General features: G+C 38.5%; 1 protein-coding gene across 2 annotated transcripts in view; it reads right to left on the bottom strand.

Annotated features, from left to right (window-relative positions):
* The window catches only part of LOC116820718 (cadherin-10), a 162,339-nt gene that overhangs the window by 37,642 nt on the left and 112,257 nt on the right, over positions 1 to 12,440 (bottom strand). For both annotated transcript variants that reach the window (XM_075062698.1, XM_075062697.1), the window contains exons 6-7: positions 6,487 to 6,674; positions 1,569 to 1,822 (exon numbers count right to left, since the gene is read on the bottom strand). In XM_075062698.1, coding sequence (XP_074918799.1) covers positions 1,569 to 1,822; positions 6,487 to 6,674 — 442 coding nt within the window. The remainder of the gene's footprint in view (positions 1 to 1,568; positions 1,823 to 6,486; positions 6,675 to 12,440) is intronic.

Here is a 12,440-nt window from a genome sequence, read left to right on the forward strand (position 1 = left end):
CTTCAATATTGACACCCTACAAACAATTATATACAAGAAACCCACAGGTCACTACATTTACATACTTACCAAGAAATCTTATTTACAGCCAGGTACTCGGATATCACAGAATTAGCTCTGCAGAGAAAGTCTGGGATATACACATGAACACATTTACCTAAGAGGTAAATGACATAATGGAAAGTGACTCCCAAATACTCAAGAGAACCTGTGACAATACAAACAAAAATTCCACTGAGTGCACACCCCTAGTTGTCACATGTTGTCCCATGTTGGAACCCATATGGGGTATCATTAAACAATCACATCCAATACTCGATGGAGACCACATCCTAAAGTCAATTTTCCCTAAACCCTCTCTTATGGTCTTCATCACCACCTGCGGTGAAAACTTTTCACACAAGATCACTCCATGTATGACCTCTCAGTTCTCATCCTCAAAGGAAACCTGCATAATATCTTCAAAAGACTATCCTGGGAATGTAAATTCCTAACTTTGTTATACATTAAAAAATACAGACTTAACAGAGACACTGGTTTTATGGTTCATTACAACAGTTTGTAACACACCCACAACCTGTTAACTTGTCCACTTCATTTTAAGTGGTCTCCTACAACATGTAAACCCCATAGGTGTATCAATCTGTCCTGACTTGTAATTAGTCAGATAAGCTCGCTACCTTCTCAAGACCTGAGGAACAGCTCTGTGACACTTGAAAGCTTATCTCTTCCACCAGACATTTAAAAGATGTTACTTAATCTACATTGTCTCTCTTCTAAAGTTTATACTTGTTGGGAGGAGAGGCAGAACCAAGTGAAAAGGAGAGTGGTAAAACTTAGTGGACTCAGCTCAGTGAAGGAAGGAAGACCTGCTCCTATGGACCTTAGGTGGATTACAGAAGAAAGGGGAGTAGCCTAGACTGGCATTTCATCCCACCATTGGGTTCCCTGATCTTGACATGAGAAAATATTAGGATATTCAACAGCCCCCACCCTCCCATGGACCATAGGCTTATCAGGGGTCTCCCAAACCCCACAGGCTTAGGCACAGGAGGGCCTGGAAAGCTTGCCTAAGCTCATCTAGAACTTGAAAATGGTGGTGGAGGATTGGGCTGCTGCCAACAAACCTCCTGGAGATGTATTGGTGGGCAATAATGAGGACCCTAAGGGTAACAGTAGGAGACAAGGGTAGATCAACTTGCATAAGCCCACAACAAGGGAAGTTCTACAGTTTTGAGGCTCAGAAGGGCTGATGAACTGCCTAAGGGGTTTCCAGGGAGCTTATGCATGCACCCAGATAAAGATCAGCTCCTGTGTATCTCCCACTGTCTGCAGGTGAGGGGTTCTCCCTTGTGGACATTAGTAGTTGTACAGAAGAAGGGTTCTTCTTCATCAGACCTCAGAAATTCCTCCGTGCTCTCCTCTCCCCAGTGCTAGGTGGAAAAGCTACCTCAACGTTCATCAACTGCAATTTGAAAGGGAAACCATTTTCTCCAGACATATTCGTGTTTGTTTTTGTATTTGGTTTTTTTCAAATCACGAGGTATCCAGCGAGACCATGACATTACCTGATAGGGCTTGAAGCAGAATCAGGATCCCGTGCCATCACAGTTCCTATGATTGTCCCCACCTCGATATCTTCATGCACCTCAAAAAGGTAAGAGGATCTGCTGAAGACAGGAGGTTCATCCACATCTTCCACGGAGATTTTTACAATTGTAGTATCTTTAAAAGGCCCAAGATAATAAAATCGTGGATCCACATGGGTATTCTCAGCCTCTACTTTCAGTGTATAAAGCCTTCTGGTCTCATAGTCCAGTGGCTATGGGGGAGGAAAAAAGGGAAATAAACTTTATTAAATTACACAATATGCATTGGATACATAGGGGAAGTAAAGACATAATGGGCCAAATCATCAGCTGATGTAAAATGGGGTAACTTCACTGTGATTAATAGGTGCTAACGGCACTCAGAACCTCACATGAAAATTCAGAGAGTTTTTTTCCACAGCTCTATAGAATAGGGACCCAGTTCCTTAAGTAACCAAAACATCCATTGACTTCAGTAGGAATCACCACTTATTATTACCGGTACTTGTATTACAGTAGCACCTGCAGCTAGGTAGAACTGCTTAATGTAAATCTGAGAAAATTCCAAAAGTGAAATGTAATAATTGCTATTCTCAATTCTTTTTCTGTGCAAACTTTCACCTACAAACTTAGCAACTGTTCGATGAATGTTTCACAAATAGAGAATCAAATCTGACAAGCATTCCACACCTAGATCTTTCTATTGAAGCGAATGGGAGTTGTGCTTGTGGAACAATTGCAGCATCAGGGCCATAATGCCAAATTTCTTCAGGAAACATCTGCAGGAAGATGAACATACATGGACATGATATGTTGGAAAAGAGTAAGTGGCCTTTGTAAAGAGAAATTGTGTCACATCAATCTATTAGAATTCTGGTTTCTATTAGAAACAATCAGGGTCCCTCATCAAAGGCTTTTAAGTAAAGTAAGCAGTCTTGGCATAAGAGGGAATGTTATCTCATGGATTAGTAACTGATTAAAAGATTGGAAACAAAGGGTAGGAATAAATAGTCAGTCTTCTCAGTCGAGAGAGGTAAACAGCACAGTCCAGGATCTGCACTGGGACCAGAACAGTTCCACATATTGATAAATGATCTGGAAAAACGTGTATGCAGTGAGGTGGCAAAGTTTGCAGACAATACAAAATTACTACAGATAGTTAAGTCCAAAACTGACTGTGAAGAGTTGCACAGGGTTATCACAAAACTGGGTGACTGTGCAAGAAAATGGTAGATGAAATTCAAGATTGATAATGCACAGTGCTGCCCAGAGGATTCAGGGGGTCTGGGGCAAAGCAATTTTGGGGGCCCCTTCCATGAAAAAAAGTTACAATATTATAGAATACTATATTCTCGTGGGGTCCTCTGTGGGGCCCGGGGCCTGGGGAAAATTGTGCCCCTCCTGGGCAGCCCTGTAAATTCAAAGTAATGCACACTGGATGCATAATCCCAGCTATACATACAAAATGATGGGGTCTAAATTAGCTGTTACCACTCAAGAAAGAGATCTTGGCGTCATTGTGGCTAGTTCATCCTTTCATGTGCAGCAGCAGACAAAAAAGCTAACATGAATGGCATGGAGCAAATGAATAAACGAGTGATATTTATCCCTTTGCATAACACAAGAACCAGACATCAACCAATTAAATTAATAGCAGGCATTTTAAAACAAACATATGGAAGTAATTCTTCACACAGCACACAGTTAACCTGTGGAACTCATTGTCAGGGGAAGTTGTGAAGGCCAAAAGGATAACTGAGTTAAAAAAAGAAGTAAGTTCACAGAGGATAGGTCCATTGGTGGCTACTAGTAAAGATGGTCAGGGATACAATCCTATGCTCTGAGTGTCCCTGAACCTCTGACTGCTAGAAGCTGGGACTTGGACAACAGGGAATGGATCACTTCATAATTGTCCTGTTCTGTTCATGCCCTCTGAAGCATCTGGCATCATCCCCTATCGGAATACAGAATACTGGGCTAGAGGCCATTGGTCTGACAAAGAGTGGCCATTCTTATGTGGAAAGGGGATGTACATACACTTGTCTGAGTTTTATTGTTTAAGGAGAAATAAATTTAAACAGACCTAAGTTGCCAACTACAATTTTGCAAAAAAATTAATTTTGAACCAAAGATTTAAAACCTTACTGGGAAAAAAATCAGTACTTAATCTTGCTCATTTTCATTGAATTTCATGAATCCAAGATCAGAGAATTTTTTGCAAAATAGATTTGACATTTTGTCAGCAGCAGCTTTTAAAATGAAAAGAGAAGGGTTCAGGGTTATAATTAGAATGCATTTTGTGTAGACAAGAAACTCCATTCCCCAATTTCTCTGCAACTGTCACAGATGAAAAGTGGTAGCTAATTAATGATATATAGAGAATGAGCAGGCTGAGAATTTACCTGTCTGACTGCAGAGCAGACTTCATTAGCTCACACAAAACAACAGGGATATATCAAACCCGTGGTTTTCACTTATCAAACTGGATTCTAGAGACAAATTTAAAAATTCCCCTCCCCACTAAAACTTATAAAATTAGTGCTCATGAAAGATGCCAGACTGACAGCTTTGGGGATTTAAATATTCTATGTATCAGCAGAAGAGGTATAGTACAGGCAACGGAAACTTTTCTCCTCCTCCCCTGCTCCACCTTGTTATTGAAGAGAAATCAGAGTAGAAGGAAGAGTAATTATGTCTCCAAGCCCATTCTCGTTGCCTGGAAAAAGAAAGGCAGGAAGAAAAAGAATAGCTCTTAGCAAACATATACGAGTTAAACAATACTGGGATCATTAACTTGAATGATTGTGCCTCCTTTCCAACCAACCCACAAAAATGGTTTTGATCAGAACAGGTAAAGGCCTATGAACACAAAAGGATGAAAGAGCTCTGACAGGATTAAAAGGGCCTTCTCTCAAGAAAGAGGTGATAGTTGCTCAGGGAAAGCAGTCTGAGGCATATAACCCCACTGCAGAGTCTGAAGAAGTTAGTTCTGCCTACGTTACTATCAGGGGATGATAAGAGTCTAGGTAAGACAGACATATGTGTGGATTGTTTGTTCATTGTTTTAAAATTCTCCTTTTTTTCTGTAACGTTTTGTTCCTACTGATACAATAAATAGTACTTTGGTGTTAAGAAGGCTGCCTGGTCACTATCTGATCACAGACTCCTAAAAGGAAAAACTACAGGTGTCTGAGCTCAGTCAGGCATACAGGGTAATAACAGTTTATACACAGCATGCTGTAGCCCAGGGCCTGGTCTAGGAGTCAGAGAAATTGTGAAATTCCACCCTACAATATGTAGAGGAAATATGCCTGAAATCTTAGGGGGCATACTAAGAGAGAAAGGGGACAAATGTCCAGCTAGCCCTGTAACCATAATTCATTATTCTCCCATTTATAAAGTTTGAGTATGAACAGAAAGCATGAATAAAACTACACAACTGTGTGACTTAGATGACTAAAATACATCATGAATAATCAATAGCAAATAATCAAATTCAACAATTTATGAACAACCCAAAGGCTCAAATTTGTTCCCATAAACTCTTAATAAATACTTCTATGTAAAACAAATATAGTCACAAAAACTAGTAGGAGCTCATGAACACTTCTGAAACAGGTGGAAAAAATGAGCTACGTCAGTTTAATTATTTGCAACAAGCTAACTCTACCAACAATACAAATCAAACAACTTTAAGACTAAATTCATAATTCTTATACAAGAATAAGAATACTCTGAGCTCTCATCTTATGCCTGGTTCAATGAGCCACAAGTTCCAGCAAAAACGTTAAAAGCAAAATATTTTTGGCTCATTTATAAATGTATGTGCTCTGAAGCACCAGAGGAAGAGAAATACTCGATGCTTCCAAGAAGTATGAAATTCATAAGGTTTCCGGATCTTGGGGAAAATGGTGTGAAGTAATTACTTTGTTTGGAAATTTTTAGGAATGATGACCTGATCATAAAATTGGACTAAACAAAGCATGTATGCACATACACAACAATGTCTTTCTCACATTTTCACTGTGAAAATGACACACAGCTGACACTCATATGTCGATACTTGAAAAGCAACAACTGTGCTGCTGTAGTGTAGACACTTATACAGTGATGGAAGGCATTCTTCCATTGCTGTAGTAAATCCACCTCTCCAAGATGTGGTAGGTAGGTCAACTTCTGTTGAATTCTTCTGTCAAGCTGCCTGTGTCTACACCGGGGCTTAAGCTGACTTAACTATATCACACAGGGAATGAATTTTTCCACAGCCCTGCCTGAGCAATGTCGTTCAGCTGATCTAACTTTGTAATGTAGACCAGCGCTAAGAAATCCACAGTTCTCTAGCTATGGTTAGGCATTCAACTGTCTTAGGTATTTTAGAAAATCCCACACTCTGCTATCACTCTGTAAAGGTTGCATGCTACCAGGCTCTGGCTGGCAGTTACTGATTGTGGTGCTGTTGCCCTGTGATACTACAACTATCAAAAAAGAGTAACTGTGCACTTGTATCTTGCACATAGTATTTCCCTATACTGTAGCAGTGCAGTATTTCTCTGAAATACACTGAAACCTGTTTCTAGCACCTGCTGAAAAACTGTCAGTCAAACATCAAACAAACTTGTACTAAAATCAGTGATGATTGTGGCAGTTTATTGGAAATGGCACTTTATACTCCTACTTCTCAGTGATATCTCAAATACCAATTATTTCCTATTCTAAGTACAGGGAAACAGTACAAGCTCTAAGATACAGCTGTGTGGTAGCTGTTGCAAATGTTGAGCTTTTAAGAGTGATCATAATATGATCTACTTTTGTTTCTATGTGTTTAAAGTACAACATTGGGATATACATGATTCCTCTATACCAAAACCAATCAATGGTTGTTACTGATTATAGACACCTTGTGCACAGTTATGATGCCTTCCTGTGTGTCCTTTTGTGTCACAATGTCAAACATATCTGTTCCATCACCATCAACTATTCTGTATTCCATTTCTGCATTTTTCCCAGTGTCGGCATCAGTGGCTTTTACACTGCCAATGGCAGTGCCAACTGGGGAAGTTTCTGGAATGCGGAGGTGGATGGTGTCTACAAAGAAAAAGAAGCAGAACAACGTAAGATATGCACAGCAAGTTTCAGAAAGTGCATTATGATACAGTCTTTAATTACATTATCATATACTATTTGTTCTGCAAGAACTCTGCTTCATTCAGTAGAGAGGGGAGAACAAGATTCTATTCCTGGCTCTGCCAAGACTTCCTAGGTTATGTTATGCAAATCTATATAGATGCATACAGACAAGGGGGACAAATTAAAGTGGTGCAGACAAACTTAATTCTGATATTTTCTGACATACATGCTTGACTTTGCAACCTTAGTGTTCTTTTAATGTAATATTACATAATGTTAGTACTTTTCAGATACTAATAATCACTCTACTTCTGTATGACTAAATATACAAAATATTGAATCATACTCTGTAGGATATGTATATATTATAGATATAGAAAATTCATTTTTCATGTGTCTCACACTCATTTTATTTCAGTTATTCCTGTGTCCATAGCTACATCCTTGGAAACTCACAAATGTAATTATTTCCTTTGACTCATTAGAGGATATTTTCCCCTTAAAAGCATCTATCTATTGCTCATTATCTAAACATTTCTATTTATTTTTAAAACATTAAAAATGATAGTATAATTTCTTTGTTACACTTTACTTTATGTCTAATACTAAAAGGGCTGTAATCATAAAATACCCAATTGCTAAAATGACATTTAATTCTATGCCACAAAGCAGACCAATTTTAAAATCTTTATAATTGAATGGCAAACACTTTTCAGATTCTAAATACTAAGGGTGATATCCTGACTGAGCTTCCTGAAAAAAGAACCACTTTTTGGTCAATTTTTAAATCTACTTTGACACCCCAGAAAAATTTAAATAGAGTTGTTACTCTTTATTTGGTGAGTAAAGTAAAAAATTATATATTGATTTGTACTTTTAAAATGAATCAAACTGGCACTATGCTTGGTGCTTTCATTTTCATACTCTAGTTATAAAATTTCACTGGCATAAATATTTGCAAAAAGCATATTTTAAAGCCAACTGCATAACTATTCACAGAAACCAAATTTTAAATTCTCACATCCATATATTTGCATGAGAAGTGCATTCATATTCATTCTGCCAAGGAAAAAAAGAATCACCTGACTTCTCGGACCAATCACAGATAAGTGACCATTTGAAATTCAAGTATTTATGATCAATCCATATGGTAAAAAATTCAAGATATGGCAAATAAATCTTAACAACAAACAAGTTCCAGAAAACTGCAAATGGCTCATGAAACTCTCATGAGAAAAAAAAGTGTAGATAGTTTTTTAAAATCAGTTTTTATAGCAAATTAAACATTCAGCACTACTGTTAAAATTGGATGTGCAAAAGAGCAACTTTTTTATTAATTTTTTTACTACCTAAACTGTCTCAACAGCATCCCTAGAGTGTTAGCATAGTACTGACAAACAACCATGAAGGTAAAGCAATAAATATCAACAATGAAATAAAACAGAGTTTTACTATACAGTCTAACATGCTGGGTCCTATCCATGCCATTAATGTATAAGTGTAGGAAGAGGTCATTATCCTCATTTGCCAGGACCTTGAGAAGGAAAAACCCTTTAGTCACACTGTGTGCTAAACAGCATTTTTTTTTTTTTAAAAAAGGCCATTTTTTAAATTAATACAGATGCAACTATGACAATATCCTGCTTCAAAGAGGAAATCTAAGATAGTTACACTGTGTACTGGCTACCCATAAAAACCTTGTTTTCCTGTGGCTTTAGTTAACTGAGTAAAGTTACCACAATATTTCCTAGCCACTCTCTATGCTAAGCATGGTAAACTAGGGGGAATATTAAGTTTACGTTATCTAAGGCAAAAAGAAAGGAGATGAACATGATACCCACAACATGGCATATCCAGTAACACAATGATGCCTCACATCGTAGTGTGGCATGGATTCAGTATTGATGCAGAGGAGCTTATTGATGAGATGTACCCTGATAAATTAACAACCCCACTTCCTGAAAAACTTTGGCTTTTCCATGTGGGTCTCTCATGCAAATACAAACATTTCTTAGTTTGAGAGATTTGACAGGATCACAGTAACAAGTACTTTAGCGTTACTTGTTTTGTCTATATGTAGCTTATATTAATTAGTAATAGGGGAACCTCCAAGGTTTGGAGCTTCAGTTGAGGAAAGCATCCAAACATTCAGATGCTTATCCAAACCTGTTGAAATCTCATTCCAGCCCTCACTAAAAACAAGTCCATGGCTCACTCCTATCCTTTAATCTTGTCCCATCTTGATCCACTCTCCTTTTGCTAATACTGTTGCAGAATGTGTCAGAATTCTGAAATGAGAAAAAACGGACTTAGGCCCAGCAGACTAGAAATCTAGGTTCTACATGATTGTGGGATGGTGATGCACCCCCAAGCAAACAGGATCGTTAATGGAGGACAGTGGTGGATGTGTTCCCACAAAGAAAGGCATAAGAAGAATTGACAACTGGCAACCTTCTTTTGTCAATAAAGCTGCGGGAAGTCACTTGGTAGTTGCTCCTGATACTTAACAGGATGGTAGAAAGATTAAAATGGGGGTTGCCAGGGGAGAGATGGACTCCTTTTGTGGAGATCCATATCAAGGAAACCATCTGGTTCATTGTTGGGATAGGACTGAGATTCAGGCTTATTCTTACTTTTAGGAACTAGTTTATCTATCCCAGTTATTATATAGTGTTTGCCCAATGTAATTTAAACTCTGACATATTGGCTTTAGACTGTACCCACTTAGTGAAAAGCCATCAACCACCACACTAGAGAAGACAGAACACTAAGTCAAATTACATTTCTCATAGATTCATGGGGTTTGGGGTATGCTCTGTTACAGGATTCACAATGGTGACTGAGTATTGTATCTCCAAAGTGCACTTAGCTCTGTTTACAAATATGCTTCTTGACACTCTTGCACCTCAGTGTTTTCAGCTCCATGATTTAGCTCATATTTACTTTGTCATTTGCATTACCCTTCTGTAATATTTAAATCTGTGTACTTTGCTACATTAGTACATAATCTCTCTATAATCTGTTAATGGTTCAAAAATGATAGCAAAATCCCACTTCTCATATTTATAAAATAAATATTTATTCAGTGCTGTGAGAGACCGCGAGGAAAGACCATATGTCCCATAACATTTCACGAGACAGAACACATGAAGGGGAAGACTTAAGGGTGCCATGGCAACATTTAATCTCATTTTCCATATTCTTAGGCATTTAAAACATACTACAGAAGTTACTTCAATTTTTTTTCCCAATGAATACAGATATGTTCTAATAACTGTTTCTCATTTTAAAATGTGAAAAAAAAATGCTTTAGGTGCATAAGAAACGCTCCTTGAACTTTGTTCTGCACTGCCTTTAATACATTGAACTCCATCCCTAAAGCCAGACTGTAAGGCTACTCCTTTGAATGCCTTTGCAAGTCCACTTCTTAATGCCTATAATACATTAGCCAACAGATAATGGATCGCTTGAAGGGCTATTTGGAATGGGGGCTGGGGTGGAGGAGATTAATGGAACTAACAAGATATGTGTATATCATCATCCTGACCTGGGCTATGGTACTTATATAACCCTCATCACCATAGTATCAGACCACTCCCCCACCCTCTTCTGTCTTTTTGTTTGTTTTGTCTTACAGTTTAAATTCTTTGGGGCATGAACTCACTATGGGTTAGATTGTGCCTTTAGGCACAAATCAGAGCCAAAGGTGGAAAATAATTGGCAACGCACAGGCTTATATAGCCCTGTCAGGCACTGTGCCTCAGAGACTAGTCTGAGACTCCTCTTTCCTCCTCATTTTGGAGAGTAAGCAATTTCCTATGCGCCAGTACCAGCAGCCAACTATGATGCTCCTGGATCCACTCAGCTGTGATGGCCAATGTATTTAAAGGTGAAAGGCAGAGGGAATGGGAGGAGCAGGAGGGAAAAAAAACGAGACTCCACCGACTCCTTGTCCATCTACTGTGGAGTATACATGTGGGGAGGGGAAATAATGAGCAGGCCACATTCACTTACTCCTGTGCATCCAGGCCCAAGCAGCCTGCACAAGGTATGGGGTGGAGATAGAGAGAGAGAGGGTGTGTGTGTGTGTAGGTCTGTGTTCAGCAGAGGGGGAGTCTACCTCCCCCTTACATTCTTGTGTGAGCATGTAGTCTAATGATAATGTTTTCTAAAGTCACTTTTGAAAACGGGACTTAGGCTCATAAATCTCTCCAGTGCTTTTGAAATTTTTACCCCAACACACTATGTAGCCCTACGTGTTTGAACTGCACCTAGCACGAGACCCTGACCTGCAATCCAAATAAAGAAAAATGAGAGCACGTACTGTACAATATTGTAGTACTTATACTCAAAACGAGTATTATACTAAAGTATTTGTGTGTAGCATGCTATAGAGACACGTTAGCGTGGGAGAGTTTAAGCCCTGCTGCTATCTGCACTTATTTTCTCATACCAAAAGCTATAGCACAGTCTATAATTTCTTGCCTATTAAACATTCCAAGGTTCTCTCTCTTGCTACACTTATGCTCAACCAGAACAACTTGGATTTAAATGACAGAGGGGAAAGATGTGTGAATTGCACTAGCTTTGTGAGCCCAGAGAACTCAAACAAATTAACTTTGTTGTTTTTATCAGCTCGGATGATCCCAAAACAAAGCTCCACTTCTGAATATAACTGAAGTTAGGGAAAGTTTATGTATTGATCCAAATATGACCTTTGTGATCCCTTCTAACCTTATGATTCTATGCTTGTGGCTTTAGCCCATTTCCTGAAAAACAACAGCAGCAGCTCAAAACTTAGTGTTACATGTCTGTCCAACAGTGGGGATCCTGCTCCCAAAGTGACAGTTATCTGCTTGTGGATGCTCCATGAGGGAAACTAGGCAATTTTTTGTAGCATAAGGGAGAGATTTACATAAGCGCTTCAGGGATTTAGGAGCAAAAGGCCCATTGTCACAAATCTCATCAATTTCTAAATTCAATTGTGGATACAGGAGCTGGCTAACGCAACTGAATTTGTATTGGATATTCTTATTGGTAAATATCACATGGGACTAGAGGTAGAATTGTCTAATTACACTTGCATCATCTTGTACCTAAACAGAATGAACTTTAGCTAAAGTCTTAATAGAAACTGGTGTTCCCAATCATGAGATGAGCACTTGAGAAATTGTGCATGAGCTCTCTGAGAAATGGCCTGGGATTTGAGAGATGTTCATGTTTCTCTAAATGTTCCACAAAAGGATGCTCTTGTGTAATGAGTTATCTGAAATGCAGCTGTTCATGGCATCATGGTTAGTCATGTCAAAATCACAACCAATCCAGCATGCTGGATTTGTTCACAGCTCTGAAATCAGTTACCTAAGGGACACATTTATTAATAGCTTAACTGATCAGTTTATTAGTGAAACCTATTAATACCTAAATAAAACCTAAATAATTTGCTGAGATATGTAATGACAATGTACCATCATCAAATACTGATTAGTCATAACAATCCAAACACAACACAAAAACTGAAATTATGCATTTCATTTTCACAGTTCTCTAATTAGTTCTGTATATTCTCTATATGTAGTTGTTCCAGGATAAGGCATCTTTCTTTTCCATCACAAAATGCATTTTTTTAATGTCAAAATCACAAGTGGATTGACATGCTGAAGTGGTATATGGGGACTCCAATCCTTGGTTGCACTCAAGTTACTTATGCCACTTTGCTGCCAC

The sequence above is a fragment of the Chelonoidis abingdonii genome, chromosome 2 (assembly GCF_003597395.2).
Source record: "Chelonoidis abingdonii isolate Lonesome George chromosome 2, CheloAbing_2.0, whole genome shotgun sequence".
Classification (NCBI taxonomy): domain Eukaryota; kingdom Metazoa; phylum Chordata; order Testudines; family Testudinidae; genus Chelonoidis; species Chelonoidis abingdonii.